Source organism: Periplaneta americana, chromosome 3 (genome assembly GCF_040183065.1).
Source record: "Periplaneta americana isolate PAMFEO1 chromosome 3, P.americana_PAMFEO1_priV1, whole genome shotgun sequence".
NCBI classification, from domain to species: Eukaryota; Metazoa; Arthropoda; class Insecta; order Blattodea; family Blattidae; genus Periplaneta; species Periplaneta americana.
Genome location: NC_091119.1, coordinates 138,463,789 through 138,481,480, shown reverse-complemented (window position 1 = coordinate 138,481,480; position 17,692 = coordinate 138,463,789). Strand labels below are relative to the sequence as shown.

Here is a 17,692-nt window from a genome sequence, read left to right as displayed (position 1 = left end):
ACTTCTGCTCATTGATTATGGGAACTATTCAGTGTTCCAAATATAAACAGCATCAATCAGTTTACAGATTAGTATACTAAAAATAAACATTAAAAACAGTTACTCGCTAAAATTAACCAAGGAGGTGCTGGAACTGCTCACCTTTTTTTCCGAACTTATTGGCACCTCTATAAGAAATTGCATAACCTTAGAAGAAGAAACAAGCCTCATCTGAACACAGGAGAAGATTAGAATCTATTTATCCATCATGCTTCTTAGATAGAACCCGCTCACAAAGTCGACATCTACATACAGGATCGGCAGCTGGGTAACTCAATTGGTAGAGCAGCTGTTTGTGGATTGGAAGCTGTTGAGTTCAATCCCAGGCACTGACGGAATTTTTCGTGTTGCCAAAATTTCTTTGGTGTCCACTAAGTCTTTGTGAAATTGAGTACTTCTTGGTCTTTTCAAAGTGTGCTGTCGATCACACCATCTCATTCTAGTGCTGAGGTCCCGAAAGCTTGGTGATCTACTTCCTTGTACCTTCTTGGCATGTAAGGAGAATACTTTTACATTTTTTACATAAAGGATCACCAGGTTATATTTCTTCACATTAATTTTGTATGTTGTTTTCTTTAATAATTTAATAGAGAATAGTAAGGAATTTCTGTTCACGGCAAAAGATTTCTATGCAGTTTTCTAGAGGAATTCTCTGTGTGTGAGTAGTGTTACCCAAATATTTTCGTTGAAAACTCAACATTAACATGTAGGCTTCTTATTTTGGACAGTTTCTGTTTCATTCAGCAGTTAATGACATGGAAACATCACTCAGAATCCTTCATGAAAATATTATCTATGAATTTTCACGTGTTGACTCTGTTAACACATAAGAATCATATTCATTCTTTCATAGTTTTCTGCCCAGCTGCCAGAGTGATCTAGTGGCTAGAGTGCTGGAATTATCCTGTGGAGCCGGATCCAATTCCTGGTGTACTCCCGATTTACTGATATAACTTATGTTGGGCAAGTGGATTTTCTCTGTGAGCTTTAGTTCCCCTGTGGCATTCCAACAAATCTCCATCTCATCGTGGGTGTAGCGTAGACCAGTCTCCTGTAATGGTCTATGTAACTGGCTTCCTAGTGGTGAATGAAGAACAGTGAAGTACCCGTCAGTACTAAAAAAAAAATAGTTTTCTGCCCAAGGTCAGGTCCTACACTGAAAACCCTGCATTCTCCAATCTTCCCTCTTTCCTGCCTTCCTCTTAGTCTCCATATACAATTCATATATCTTAATGTTGTCTGTCATCTGATATCTTGTTCTACACCGAACATTTTTCTCATATTCATTCCCTATAGTGTGTGTTTTAGTAAGCAGTTTCTTCTTAGCCAATGACCCAACAAATTTCCTTTTCTCGTCCTGATCAGTTTCAGCATTATTCTTTCTTATCCACTCTTTCTAGTACAGCTTTATTTCTTATTTTGTCTGTTTACTTCACATGCTTTATTCTTCTCTACGTATATCCACATTTCAAATGCTCCCAGTCTTTTCTCTTCACTTCGAAGCAATGTCATTGTTTCTGACCCATAAAATGCGACACTCCACACACAGAACTTCACTAGTTTCTTTTTTAGTTCTTAACAAAGGTCCACAGAAGATGCTTCTTTTTCAATTCTTCCTTTGCCATTGCTGTCCTCATTTTGACTTCCTGGCAGCAGCTCATATCACTACTTACAGTACATCCCAAGTTTTTTAAACTATTCACTTGTTCTACTGTCTCATTTCGAATTATAACCATATAACATACAATTTATGGAATAAAATATTTTAACTGAATCATAATCCAATATAGTAATACAACATACAAAGAAAAACAGATATGAAGGACTGTAACTCGGTGGCCTTGATCCTAACATAGCCATCTGTGATTAGGCACACACAGATAAGATGAATTTTACATGGCAGAAAGCTCAACTGTTCGCCCTGTATATTTATGAGAATTGAACTTATATAGTGTAACGGTAGTTCTTAAACATTTCTGTAGGTGCTTCAAGGCACAGTTTTCATATGAAAAGAGCCTACAATTTTGGGAATAATAAATCGAGTAGTTTTAATACTTGGAAGTTTGAGCGAAAATAATGTAGTTTTAGAACATGTGAATAGTGGCATTGCATGGGTTAACGTTAAAAAGTGTTCAAATTACTGTAAGAGGGATTGTAACAACTGGAAAAATAAAAGTCGTAAATCTGACTTATCACTTAACATATTTTAATTTTCCAGTTTTTATGAATACATTTAGTCAGATTTAGCCTGAAGTGGACAGTGTAAGTTATTACTCACGCATTCTGATATTTTATCTTACAGTTAACTATTGCATTCATTTATCAAACAAGCTTGCCTTTTTCTAGTGTTATATTTCTCCTGCAAAGTAAATATGTTAACTCGTCAATGATGTAATATTAAGCATACTCCATTAATTAGGGTTACTTCGAATAGTTATCTTTCTTATTATGAAATACAATTGTCATCTATATTTCCTCTAATTAAAATATATGTGAGAATAGAGGAGTTTGATGATTAATTTCTTGTAATCTCTCTTTCTTCCTAGTAGGAAGTGTAGTTCTTATTTATTTTGATTGAAAGATAACTATATACATAAAAACAGAAGCATTTGTTTGAAGATTGTCTCTTACAAATATTTCTTTATCGCGCCAATTATAAAATTTAATTTCATTTGACAGACTATGGTGATAAGAATTTATTTTATGATTGGTTTTTTTGCTTTGCATATTTACAAACTCATTGCTTACGCTTAGGGAATTTGTGCTACATGAACTGAACAAATTTCATAATTCTTTTTCCATCTAGTATGAATTTCTAAAACTTCTGTTGCTAATGTGAGTGCACCTTTACTGTTACTGATAGCAATGTTGCTTTTATTCTGTGTCCTCTTTTATATCTATTGAACTTCCTTTTCACTTACTGATTTGAACGGTGGACAAATCACTGTTCCATCATCTGATTGGGTAGCTGAGTTTCATTATGGTGTAACTATTGTAAATTAATTTCATGCTTGCAAATATGTAGAGGGGTAGGAAACAGAAAAAACACAGAGAGCAATACCAACGCATTGGTAAGTTTCTTTACTGCACTTCTGTGATGCTTTGTTTTCTCTGTATGTGTATTGATGTTGGCTTCTATGTTACTAAGGTAGTTATAGTAGATGCTTGACTCTGAAATTTGTAACTATTTGTACAATTATATTTGCCTTATGGTTAATAGCCAGCTCTATACATGTTATCAATTCAACTTTTAGCAGGTAATACAGAGCCAAGTTATTACACGGTTTTTGAAGGATAGTTCTTAGTAAGTGAGTGGTTTACAATAACTTATTTTGGAAGGGAAGTAAGGCTAGGACTCAGGGTTATAGATGTATGATTCTAGTCAAAATTTTTAAGGGTAGTCCTGAGTAATTCAGTGATTACAATAACTCATTTTGGAAGGGAAGTAAAACTAGGTCCCGGGTTATAGATTTATGATAATTCTAGTCGAAATTTACCGTTCATTTTTCTTCCACAAAAAGATTGAAGTTGGTAATCATTTTTGCATTTTGCCTAATATTGAAGATGATGATTCCAGCTGTGCCCCCACCCTTGAAGGTGTTAACAACTGATCTTACCATTAACATATTTAAGGAGGTGTTATGGTGAACTTAGCATTAGATATTATAAAGTTTGTTTTGTAATGCAGCAGCATTTGGAGTTTTCAGCTATATGCTAGTGATATATTCATACTGCTGAAGTTTAAATATGAATGTTTAAAAGTTCTTATATTTTATAAAAGTATTTCATAGTATATTTTTTTTTTATTTCGTTTTCCTTAAAAAATAACAACTGAATACTATAGGATTAAATATAACCCCAAGAATATGTTGATTTGATTGAAAATTGTAAGGAGAAATTTCATCATGCCAAGAAAATTATTGGCATCCATTTTATGATGTAAGAAATAGGACAAAAATGTAATAATTTTTTCTATTGTGTGTCTTTTGTATGTATTACATACTTGTATTGAGTAGAAGGTGTAAGAATACAATTTTCTTGTAAATAATTTTAAAGAAATTGATCATGATATTCTCATTTTAAAATTAAATAAATCACACAGTAGTATTTGATTCTCATTTCTAGCTCAAGATAACTGTTCGTGATTTTATTTCTTCTTCTTTAGGCCATGCAAAGCTGTCTTGTTTAAAAAGATAACAGTAAATCTGATGTAGATCTAATAAATATTTTAACTCATTTTTTATAGTTTTGACAAATACAATAAGACGTATCGAAGTTGCTAAATACGAATTTGTAGGATAACTGTTCTTAAATGTTTCTCTACTTCCTTAGATTTTTCAACAGATACATACATAGAAAAACATAGTTCAGTGGGATTTTGCCTTAGAAGAAAGACATATGGGTTATGAATAAAGGCTCTCATAGTCTCATAGTAGAAACTTTCGCATTTTGTACACCACAGTAAAAGTAATTTTTTGTAGTGTCCATTTATATGTCATAGACAAACAGTAAGTTTGTTGTACTAACATAAGGGAAGTGTGGATAATTGGCTTGGTTTATTACTTCTTTTACTTTTAGCCATCTGAATTTGTATCTTGAGCATGTCACTTTAAATTAAAATGATCTTTTAAAGTGAACTTTTAAGAAATTATAAATAGTGATGACATTTTGTTAACAGGATATGCCATTATTTTTTTAGGGTCATATAGGAACATTGTGATATGAGAAGCCTTTAAGCCATAAATTATTTAGGTGTTCTTTGCTGAAAAATGGTCAGTGAAGTAGACACAATAAGCAAATAACAGGAAAGATATATTTCTGAATGAATTTATGTAGCTGCCTCAATTAAAATATTTAATTGAAATATATAAGTTTAAAGTTAATTCACATAATATTTTTAATATTATGAATATTCATGCCTTAGTAGTGTCACTGTGAAGTTTTCGAAAGACACTCTGTAGCAAGCTCAGAGGAATGCATCGTAAGTCTTATCTTCATGATAGAGCTAGTTGGAAATGTTCTTAAGGGCCGTATTCATAAACGAGACTTTGGGTGAAGACTTCCCAAAGTCGACTTTCGTAGTAAAGCTTAACTTTGTTAAAAGACCTATTCATAGACAATATTTTTGAGACTTTGACAAGTCGAGATTTGATGGTCTTGTTCTAATGTTGGCAATCACAATCACTGCCTTTTAAACGAATTAAATTAATAGAGGGGTAAAGGAACTGGCACCCTACCCCATTATCTCCTGGCCTAGTTGCCCTATAAGTGGTGGCTTGTTGGTATTTTGTGAGGTTCAGACCTGTCTTCGGACAGTTGACCAAACAACAACAAACAAATTAATAGATAGTTTAAATGAAGGAAGCATTGCCACTATCAAAGCCATCTTTTGAGTTATAAATCAATGAAACAATTGAACATTGGTACACCTGTAAAAAAAAAATGGCCTCACTCGTGAACAGTGAATATTTTTTATATCCACTTCGGATAATGGTGATGTTACATGATGCTTGTGCTTATAGAAACAGTTTCGGAACTAAGATGTTTAAGCAGGAGTTATTCACATCTGCATCTCGTAGAGCAGTGGCAATGTGTTCGCTTAATGATTCGTAGGTTGTGAGTTCGAGCCTTGTTCAAGTTATTTTATTGTATTATTGTTCTTTAGCGATATAAATAATATTCAAGTTATTTATATTATGTTATCATTCTTTAGCATTATAAATAATATTCAAGTTATCATTTATATTCTGTTATCTTTCTTTAGCATTATAAATAATATTCAAATTATCATTTATATTTTGTTATCATTCTTTGGAGATATAAATAATACTCAAGGTATTGTTTTATTTTGTAATTGTTCTTTAGCGATATAAATAAAATTCAAGTTATCATTTATATTCTGTTATTGTTCTTTAAGAATAATTATTTCATTGTAAAATCATTTTATTTTGAAGATATAGAAGCTAAGAAGATGCCACAAATGACAGACTTCAAAAAAGACATTATCCTGCTGACACTTGGCAGAGTTACTACCTGCATGTCTGCAGAAATTACTTGAAAATTACCTGAAATCAATATGCAGAAAACATTATTGTGACGACTGCAGGATTGTAAATTAACTCCATATATATAAATTAATATATAATTAAATAGTCAAAATTGATATTAAGCCATCAATTCTTACCTGTAGCATAAAATCGCGATGAAATAAGAAGTTGTATTGATGGTGAAAGAGATAATCCTCTGATTTTTATTCATCAGTGAATGTTGAAACATGACGAGGATATGTAAAATGGTCTGTTTATCAAATTTGTACCTTGATTTGAATTTATTCTCTATACCTAATAATATGTTAAGGAACTTGAGCAGTTTTAATAATCTCCTGGCTGTCCTCAGTATTCTCGGAAAATTGAACAGTTTTCAAATATCAGCAGTTTTCGTTATGTCTACGAACAGAAGTCAAAGTCAAAATTTTTGGCGACTTCGAAGTAAAGTCACGATTGAAGTTTACTTTCGTCAAAGTGTCGACTGTGAATAGGAAAATGGCGATTTTGTACTTTCCAAAGTCAACTTTGGTCCAAAGTCTCGTCTATGAATACGACCCTTAAAATAGTATAGTGGTGTGTCCATTGAAGTCCAAAGGGTTCATTTGGTTGTCATAGCTATGAAAGCACATTTACACATTCACAAGTATTGCACACGCTAATATAATGTATATTTATTTGCTTTGATTGCAATTTGCTGCTGGCACAGCTAATTCAACAAAAGTGCATCTATATAATCTATGAATTAATTAAACTAACATATTTATGTAGAAATGTGTTTTCAGATAAACTTACTAAATTCCTCTATTATTGTAACATCATTTTTTCATGAGTAGCAACAGTGATTTCTTGCTCGGTATTTTCAAAACTCTGTTCCTCTAAGATAAATGGGAGTATAATGATTCTTCTGGTTATTTTTAGCTATCTAGACTAGTATCTTATCAAAAGTCTGGCTGCTTTCACTCACTCACTCACTCACTCACTCACTCATATTGATTTCAAACATTGCATTTGTGCTGAAGAAGGCTTTGGAAAATGATGAAAGATACAGAGGGAGCATTTTAAGTGTATGAAGTTTTGTTTCTATTTTATTGTTAAAGCTTTTGATGTTTGCCATGCAGTTCAAGAAATTTTCACGAGTTCGCTATTGATTTTGTTCTTTATATTGATGTGGCTGCATCATCAATGAAAATTTCTATAATGTTGAATAATTAAAATCTAGTTGATTTTTCTTTTAAAAGGCCTTTAACTACGTGTCTATGTCGTGATTTTTTTTTATCACTTCATGGTTTGTAACTACTTTCAGATGTTGATAGGCAAAAAAGAAACTCTATTGAGCAGTCTAGTTTTTTGTACAAAAACAATATTGAAATGTGATGCAGATGTGCTCAAATGTTTACTAAAATATACACTGCAAATATGAAATAGTAGTTACGAATAATCTAACTATGATAGGCTGGATAGTATCAGTGAATTGCCCTTATGCTTTGCTGTTCAGCACATAATAAAAATAAGTGTAAGACTTTTCTCTTTGAAATTTCTGCAGCTATCATAGAAGAAGGTTTTATATAATGAAAAAAAAAAATTAAACCATAGGAGAGATTTATTAAAGAAAAAGAATAAGGTTGCCAAATTTGCATAAACTTGTTATTTAGAAAAACCGTATGAATCAGACTTTTAATAAAAAGAGTAAATAACATTGCAAATGTGCGTATAAAATATTTTCCCATAAAAGTCAGTTTTTAAAACTGGATTATGTTGTTATATACAACATATATTTTACATATGACTTTTAGTTTTTTAAATAATTGATCCCATTTAGTATCAAGCAGATTGCGTAATTACTATAATTTTATGAGTGTTCGTATACATGTGAATTGTATTTGTTTAGGAATTAGGTATCACATAATATTTCTTTCAAATAACTTGCCAATTTCCAAATTAGTTTTCCTGCTACCTTACATTAAAAATTTTATGGATGGTATTGTAATGCTATAAAAATGTATTTCGAATCTCTGGTAGAAACAATCACTTTCATGAACTTCAAAAACTAGTAAAAAGTTATTTTTATCCTACTATATACCTATGAACAGAGAATTTTGATTGAAATTGAATATTAGAAGATAATTTACCCAGTGTATTATACAGGGTGAACCAGCCAGAGCTAGACTCCTAACTGCACTCGTGGCAGTTGATTCATACGTAATGACATTACCATATGTGAAGGATTCACTCTGCTTTTGCGTTCAGTATTGCGTAATGATGTACTTACAGAATTCACAATTCATGTTTGAAATGATGTTCTTGTGATATCTGGCAGGCTGCACATCTTCAGAAGACATGTCCAGCAACTCACCACAGTTCGTTCTCCGAAATGACTCGAATTTCATGCCGAATATTTTATTTGAGTTTCTTAAGTGAATGTGGATTATTCACTTAAACTTTACTTTTAACCACTGAGATGGAACCATGCTTCATCAGTATAAAAAAATAAGGTGGGGTCAAGTAGTCCATCATATACTGACTGTTGGAACCACATGGAAAACCTAAGTCTGCTCTGATAATCGGGTTCTGTTAACCTCTGCACTATTCGAATTTTGTAATGTTTTAGTTTTAATTGTTTCGTACCTCTTATCACTGAAGATTGTGACACCTCTGCCTGCTGAGCTACATGGTGGGATGATGTCATAGGACTTCTCTCTAGTCATTGGCCAATTTCATCTAACATCTCCTATGTGAGAACATGTTTCACAATTTCGTTTCTTATCCAATACTGATTCAGTTGTACGAAATTTCTTCACTAAATTGTAAATCAATGCTTTAGAAGGCTCTGGCGAATCAGGGAATGACTGACGGAAGATTGTTAGAACTGTTCTCCAAGATTCATATTTCAGAAAGTTGTCGTAAATAAACACTCGTTGTTCAGGGATATATTTCATAATGGACACACTACTGCACTCTAAATGTATGGTATACAGCTGCAACCTCACTGTGTGAATGTGTTTACGTAACTAATCACGAAACGTATGTGAGCAAGAGGTCTGATCACTGCGATGTTGCAGCAGTTACTACGCATATGACTTTCAGCTGATGCCAGTCTAGCTCTGGCTGATTCAGTCTGTATTTATACGCAAAATATCAAAATGTTTACTGCAGCGATAATAGTATTACTTAATGTGAAGTAAGACGTGCAATGACAATTTGTACATTTATAATAATTTCTTTACGGTAGAACCTCTATTTTCTGTGGTAATGAAGGTGATGGACTGAATAGTTAATCGAAAAATCGGATAATCCGTAAATAAAAGATTTCATAAATTAAACTACAGTTTCGTAATTTCCTCCATGGTGTTGTGTTTAACATGCTAGGTAATGAATCAGAACAGTGATTTATGTATCTTTGTCAACGACAGGTTTTAAGGACCAAGGGTGATGGTTGTCTGCAGAAAGATAGGAAAAGTAAAAGTCTCGTTTTGTATTTTTACGTACTTGTACTTTGTACAATTTTATTCTTGTATTCTTTTTAATAAACAGCGCACAGTTGTAAGGCCAATCTCGTATTCTGATGCAAGATGAGCCATAGTTTCTTCCTGAAACCTCTCAATTATTATTATTTTTTTTCGATAATTAGCATAACATGTTTCCTTTTGGCACCCGTGGAGAACATTTTGCATATAAGTACACAGTACGGCCACTCGAATAATAAAGATATGGTCTGAATGGTACATGGGTTGAAAGTTCTTGGGATAATTTCTTCGAAAGCATGTAGTGTCCATTTCACAAGTTAGGGAAAAAAACACCTCCTCCCATAAGTAACTGTTCCTGTTGCCAGTAACGAAAGCATTCCTACTATGTACTGTGTAAGGGTAAAGGCTTGTAATTAATAACCATCTGCAGAACAAATATGTACTAACATAACGTACAGCACTTCATTTGTTCTCTGCAATAAAAAAAAGGCGCTAGAGAAAGACAATCGGATAATCCGCCAATCGGTTAATAGGGTCATGGATAATCGGAGTTCTACTGTATATCTGCTATCCTGTTACATACGAGTACACTGGCAAAATTGTACTGGATTTTTTTTTAGCTTATAGTAGATAATTAGAAACAGTGTGACAATGTCTGCTTATTATCCTTACCTCTCATCCTATTGTCAGTGGTAGTGAATTCTAGGCTAAAGTTGACCCCATATCTGGAGGCATTACAAACCAATACACATCTTGAAATTGAGCAACACTCATTAAACATCTAATAATATCCTTTTATACATAATATATTCGAGCTATACAGAAGTTTTAGTTATTTGAAGTTTCGTTGCTAAAAATGATTAAAAGAAGTTTTGTTCACTTTTTATTCAGTTAGTCGCGGACCAAGTACATTTGCAAAAATGTAAGAATCCTTTTGAATCGAGCAAGGTTTTGAAGTAGGCTAGAATTAGACTTGTTTATTTTCTACCTATGTTTATATTCTTGTTGTAATTATTATTATTATTATTATTATTATTATTATTATTATTATTATTAATAATAATACTCATTCTTAATTGTTATATTTCAATGTTTGGGAAAGTAGACAGTAAACAATATTTTAAGACATAATACTTTAACTCTTTTCTAATGCATCTTCTGTTACATAGAACAGTCCATTTAGGTAGTTCCTATCAAGCACTTCTTTCAATAGAGTACGTATTGATTCAAAATAGATTTTTGTTGTTTTTCTCCTGTGTTTTTTTTTTTAATTTTGTAGTCCAAGATTAGTGATAGTCGTAAACTGACATTAGTTATCTCGAATGCAGTTTTTAATATTGTTCGTGATTATTTTGTTAAGTTTGGAATTAGTTTGAAGTTTAGTGTAGGTCTCAAGTGTATTACTCACAAATAAGTAATTTTCAAAATTAATTCATTGAGCAGTTTACTTGTGTGTTAGTATTAGTTTCTCACTTATGAGTCAGACAGTTAGTGTAAAATATGAATTGGTGTTATATTTAAGTAAGAATGGTTTCTCTGGTAGTTACATTTCAGCCAAAGCATGCACAATCTTTTTATCAATTTCTTTGCTTAGCTTCCTTCATTCTCTAGTCATTACATTCGTTTCATATTAAATTAGTGTGATGTTAATTGTATTTAAAAATGTGTATGTTCATTATTTATAAGCAAGTCATGAAGTATTTTGTAATTTTAAAATCTTACTCAGAGAGGCCAAAATGTAATTTGTAACAATTTTTAAATTCTAATAGTTTATAAATTTAACAAGTTCACAAATTATATATCATTATCTTTCATTGGCATATAATAGTTAAAATTTTAGTATTTAATTTATAATGGAAGCTAAGCTTAATCAATTTTGATGAATCTCTACAACATACATTATTAGCATATCAGGGGTTGGCTGTTTTTCTCCCCACTTGTCTCTTAAACTGAAGTAATTTTGCCTGAGGTGGAACCATTATTGCAACTAATGCCATCTAACATGATGTGTTTCTGCTGTGCATGCGGCTCACCCGGGCCCCGCCAGCCAAACTGCATGCCCCCTGAGGTATGAGAACGGTATAGTATTGAAAAAGTTTTGTTGGCCCCAGTCTTTGAGGCATATCCATCTAGAATTTGTATTCCAAGTTTGGGATATTCAGTAAATTTCCAAAGTAATTAGTATAAAGTAGTTAGATTAAATTGATCTAATCTATCATTTTTTATTTCAATACCACCCCTTTCCCAGTGCAACTTCTATTATAAATATAGCATAAAACCATTAATACATATAACATTGTTTAACCATAACATTCCAGAAGTGTTTGCATTGTAAAAAAACATCTTCATCTGCAGTGTGGACCTTTACTGCATTATAAAGAAATACATCGTAAATATAATTTAAAGAACTGCTCCATATTTGCAGTCTATTTATAGGTTAAATGTTATAATATGAACTTCGTATTAAATGGTCATCTGGGTTTAATTGGTTTGTCAAAATTGTTTTCACGAATGCATGCATTATTGCAGTAGTTCATATTATCTATGTCGTTTCTTACTGAGGAACTCTGGTCTTCCTTTATAACACATAAAGAATTATACTATGCATCGTGCTTTTTCTGATATACAACTTTCGTTTCCTTCATACTGTTGTTAGAAATGGTTTTGTATGTTGTCTTGTTTTCGTGATGGCGTTGATAATATTTAATCTGTGCATGAACATTTGTTCTTAATTCCATTCAGAGCCTACATCCACAGAACTTAGTCCAGATATTTTATTCCTTACGAGGTTAGGGGTAAGTTTAGGCTGAGTAAGATTATGATCAGTAACAATCAACCTGGATGAAGTGTCTGCAATTTGTTATACACTTCTTTCGTAATAGGGGCTGTGTTCTATTTACAGAGAATAGTGTACGAAGTTTAGATGCATGAATATCAGGCATGATATATTTCTTTTAGATATTTATGTTTATGACGATTTAATAATGGGACTGCTGTCACTATGTACAATTTCCTCCATAGTTATTCATATGAATTAGAATTATGTCCTGATACCCCTGATACTTTCGATACCTCGATATTTTTGGAGAAAGGACTTGATACATTTTCACTTTTAGACGATTCTTTTTCTCTTGCTTTCTCTTTCTCTGCCTACTTTTTTGGTTATGTAGTTATGATGAAGAGTCCTGTTTTGAGGTTGAGGCAATCATTAGATCTAGGGTTACCAGATTATTTTAATGAAATGTAGGAAACACTGGTCAAAATGTAGAACATCGTAGCATGATGTAAGAAAATTGAACATCAGAATCTAAAATACAACTAATAGGTGTATATTATAATGTACCGGTACATTTATTTTTGTAAAATATATATATTTTTTTAATATCCAACACAAAAAAAATTCAATATTGGAGAAATGCATTTTAATGATTTTTATAAATGGGATCATACAACTGTAATATTGACTTTTATTTATTATGATACAAAAAGAATGACTATCAACGAACCTCATCAATTATACTTCTCTCAAAAGTTAATATTACACAAAATATTAGGCTACTCTGAAATATAATCATGAAACTCAGCACAACTGAAGTTTTTAAAATTTAGTCTCTTGTAATAATAATAAAGTCAGACTTCATTATAAAGAGCATGTAAATAAATTTGCTCATTGTTCAGGAGAAATGGCTGCTATAGAGGACAGAAAAGCTTGATTTTCATGTGAACCAGTTGTTTATTAATGTGCAACGGCATTACCGAACAAAGTTTGGTGCAGAGCCACCCAGTGGGCCTACAATCTGTAAACGGTACACTGATTTCAAGGCAAGATTCTTCGCAAGCAGTTTTACTAACTAGGAAAACAATGTTGCCACAACTAAACTTTTTGAGTTTCTCTTTCCATTGGTGCTATTTTTATGCACCTCAGATTCATAGAACATAAATTACATGTGTTTGAAACCGGAAAGGTCTTTTGTAGGAGCCCTGTATTTTTATAGGCATGTGTTGTCTTCTCCATCTTTCAAGATGTTTTATAACAGTAGTTTTCAACAGCTCCAGTTGTTGGGTTTGAAAATCCCTCGTAAAGAGTTATGGTCGACATGTGGATGAACTCAGACATCTAACAAATCAACAAGATCTGGTAATCCCTAGAAAAATAATTTATTTAAACCTAAAATTTCCTTACCTGCTTCTTAAGTAAGACATGACTAATGAGGCGTGGAAAAAAAAATTCCATTGCTCTTCGAAGTATTTAATTTTCTTTTGTGTGTGTATTTTCAGTTTTCACTTTTAAACTTGTATCAAAGCTCTTAAAACAGTTATCAGTATCAAGTATCAAGAAATTGTGGTATCGACCTATCTCTAATGTAAGTCATGTTTTGAAATGTAATCAAATAAAAGTTACGGATTTTAAGATTTTAATAATAATTAGTTTTCCCCCCTCCTAACCTGGTTTAGATGACACATGAGACATTTCGTACATTAATATCTTGTCCTTATTCTTTAGATATTGAGTTAAATTACGTATGTTTCTCGAATTTGAATTTAATGCTCTTAAAATAAGGTATGTCAGAGAAGACTACTCAAATTTAGTAATCAACTTAAATTGTTCAATTTTAGAGCTCTCTGAATTATTGAAATGAACTATATTCAGACAGATTTTTGAAAGGTAAGGTAACACATTGTCAGAAGTTCCTACTTTTATGAAAACTGGAACTTCAGTGCTGTCTGTGTTCTTTGTTCACTGCTTGCTTGCTTCCTTGCTTGCTGTTTGTTTGCTTTGTGATGCTGTGGTAATATGAACTTATCTTTGAATGTGTGTTTTTCTCTCTTGCTGTTATTCAGTCACAAGATGAGACAATTATTTATACGTAATTCGTAGATGCTGTAAATTATAATTATTCCTATGATGATATGCTGGCAGCATAACATGATATGCAAATCTGAAAATATTAACAAGAACTCTAGATCTTAAAATGTTATATACGAAGATTTATTCTTAATGCTTATGCTATGTAGAATAATAAATTGCATTCATTAGAATTTTCTTTTACTTAATTTTCTCATTAGGCAAAAAAATGAAGTACCAGTATTATGGATGCTCTAGAAACTGATTTTGAGAGATCTATGTGTTCTAAGAATAGTTTTGGCATGCTGTGTAGCCATTTATCTCCGTACAGCAATTTGTCCTAAATTAATGAGCGATTTTATTTACTAAGTACTGTTTACGAGTATTAATCTCGGAAGTGTATGGTAAAATTTTATAATTATTTTTTGTCTAAAATAATATTACTGTATTTAGTCGCTTATTAGACCCCCTCGCATGTAAGAATCCCCCCTCTACTTTAAGAACAAAATGTAAAAATATAATCACAAGTGCTCATGGAAAGATTGCAAGGCATAAGCCTCTTCTGTAACCATCCTCTGATCTATTACCCTGTTCTCGAATGTTCCTGCACTGACAAAGAGAGCAACATTTTTGTGTCAAACTACCTACCACAATCTCTGTCCCATTAGTTCGTCCATTGTCATAGGAAAGAGAGAGAATTTCACTTTCTTCTTCTACTGATGGTATCAGTTTTCGCATACTGTACTTCTGAAGTCAGACATTCAGAGAAAGAGGTCAGTGTCAAGTGTGAATGTAAGAATGACCAACAAGTGAGTGAGTTATTCTGTGTCATATAAAAAGAATGTGATTGACTTCACAGAGAAAATATGTTGGCATTTAAACTAATTTCTGTATTTAGGCCTACTGTTATCTAACTTTAAAAGATTTCATTTCCTTGCTGATTTTTTTACTCCCTATCATCTTCAGTAGAACTACAGCCCAGTATGGGCGTCTGCTCCCTTTATCAGTTTCCTCCATAGGTCTCTGTCTTTGGCTACACTCCATCAGCTTTTGATACCAAGCTTCTTTATATCAGTCCATCCAACAGAGCCTAGGTCTTCCTACTCTCCTCCTTCCATCAGGCTTAAATTCCATAATCCTTTTTGACATTTCATTCTCGTTCATCCTCATGACATGACCCGCCCATCTCAATCTGGATATCTTGATTACTCTAATTACATTGAGAAATTTATAAAGCAGGTATAGTTCTTGGTTATTTCTTATTCTCCAGCTTTCTCCTTCCTTTATGGGTCAATAGATTACCCTCAGTCAAATTCCAAGTTTCGGATGCATGCAAAAGAGTCCCTATGCCTTTTTACATTTAAAAAGAAAGAAAAAGGGTGTCTAATATAGGAGTAAATACGCTATACTTTGATGTCCTTAGACAAACTGGTTTCGTAAAAGTTACAATTTTTTTTACATGAAGGAATTTTTTGATCATCACGTTCATAATTTATTAAAGTTATTTATGTGCCAATGTACATGATAAATAGAACTATTTTTCGAACAAGAATAAAACATTTCTTGTAACTTGAGAGATGCAAAATGATAAACATAAATTGCATGGAAAAATTTTTTCAGACAGATGTAGATCTGCAAAATTTGACACAAACTTCATTGTAAATAACTAATAAATGCTTACTGAGTAAAATGAATAATAAGCAGGAATGTACAGTTTACATTGCACTACTTTTTTGATTTAGCCCTTACAGACTTGGTATTTGACTAAGTCTCCTGATAATCTTGTCAAATACTACACTTTGGTTATAAATTTTTTCAGTCAATGACGGCATAAACAATTTCTGCGAAAATAAGCAAGTTCGATGTAACAGATGTAAGTTTCCTTGCACTACATGTTGAAGTTAACTATTATTAATTACTCGAATTCACTTAACACCAGGATGGATTTCTGTTACTAAAGATGCATGAATTCTGTTATTTTTCATGTGCTATTTCTTCAAAACAGATTAACATCAGTAACCGTTAATTCATTATAACACAATTGAGAGGAATTTAGCACCATAGTTAGGCCTAAAGTTTTGTTACAGCTTTATGCTACCTCATCATACTTTTCAAAATGAAATAACTTTAAGTTTTTGTTTTCATTTCTGTTTTTAATTCATAAGCAGATCGTTCAACAGTAGAATTTGCATAGGTTTGTTAAGATCTGTATACGGAACTGTAGTGTCGTGTTAGTGTTCCAAGCAAGCTGTCTTGTTGTGTAAAATGTATTTATAAGTTTCATTTATTCTCACTATCACTTGTAAACTATCCTGAGGAGTTTGGTTTGGGAATTTATGCAGACTCCAGTGTATTAAATGTTACTTTCAACTTTCAGTTACCTTAATTTGAGTTTACAAGCTATATACTGTATAACTCATAAAATAGGTTTTCGCATCCCCCTACTACACAGAATTAAACTTTTCCTTTTCATTGGCTTGTATCTGTTTTCGATATCCATTCAAGAAATCAGATGTATGTTTATGTTTTCACACATACTTTAATTTTCTAATTTTTCTTGCTTGCTTTTCATATACACTGCTTCTTAGAAAATCACGAACTCCTGCATTTTGTAGAGCACTTAGTTCATAATTTTCTTCTAGGTCTGTTTTAAATCTGTTACAGATCTGAATATATCTAAACTTCCGGGGCTTTTTTTTTTTTTTAACTGACTCATATTAAAGACATTTGTCACCATTTATAAAACTTTCATAAATCTGAAATAAATTATGGAATCACTTCAGTCTTTAAGAAGTTGATTCTGGTTCGTTTGTATAAAGACACATACAGTAAATATATATAAGCTGTCTAAAACGTGTATTCGAAGTGGAGACCAGAGAATCTCTGATTTCATTTTATGTGAAAAATAATTCAATCTCGTTTGTAACAGTGTATAATCTGGCATTCTTTCTAAACCAATTGTTGTGGTATACTTGTAATTTAAATATTTATGGTTTTGAAATCTTTATACATAGTGATAAAGTTGATTTTATATCGAATGTTACAGGAGCACCGCACGTCCCAGCTGCGCTTGGACCTGGACACTGGCGAAGATGACTCAACCTCTCTCAAGAGTGATACTGACGTAAAAAGTATGTCATGCTTTTATTTTCGAAGAATACTTAATAATCTCTCTTCTGTCCCATTATTATTATAGTACATAGTGAGGTTCCTTGTAGGAAATCAAATATTTTGTCTTACTTTGAAGAGACAGTTGTTTGTTCCTAGAGGAGGAAGACCTGTCCTGTGGCCTTATC

At 32.3% G+C, this 17,692-nt stretch overlaps 1 protein-coding gene across 4 annotated transcripts in view; it reads left to right on the top strand.

Annotated features, from left to right (window-relative positions):
- Slik (Sterile20-like kinase) overlaps nt 1-17,692 on the top strand; it is a 108,475-nt gene that overhangs the window by 34,727 nt on the left and 56,056 nt on the right. For 2 of the 4 annotated variants that reach the window (XM_069821674.1, XM_069821671.1), the window contains exons 8-10: nt 3,065-3,111; nt 11,576-11,618; nt 17,443-17,527. In XM_069821674.1, coding sequence (XP_069677775.1) covers nt 3,065-3,111; nt 11,576-11,618; nt 17,443-17,527 — 175 coding nt within the window. The remainder of the gene's footprint in view (nt 1-3,064; nt 3,112-11,575; nt 11,619-17,442; nt 17,528-17,692) is intronic. The other 2 variants (XM_069821675.1, XM_069821672.1) reach the window with 1 other exon arrangement.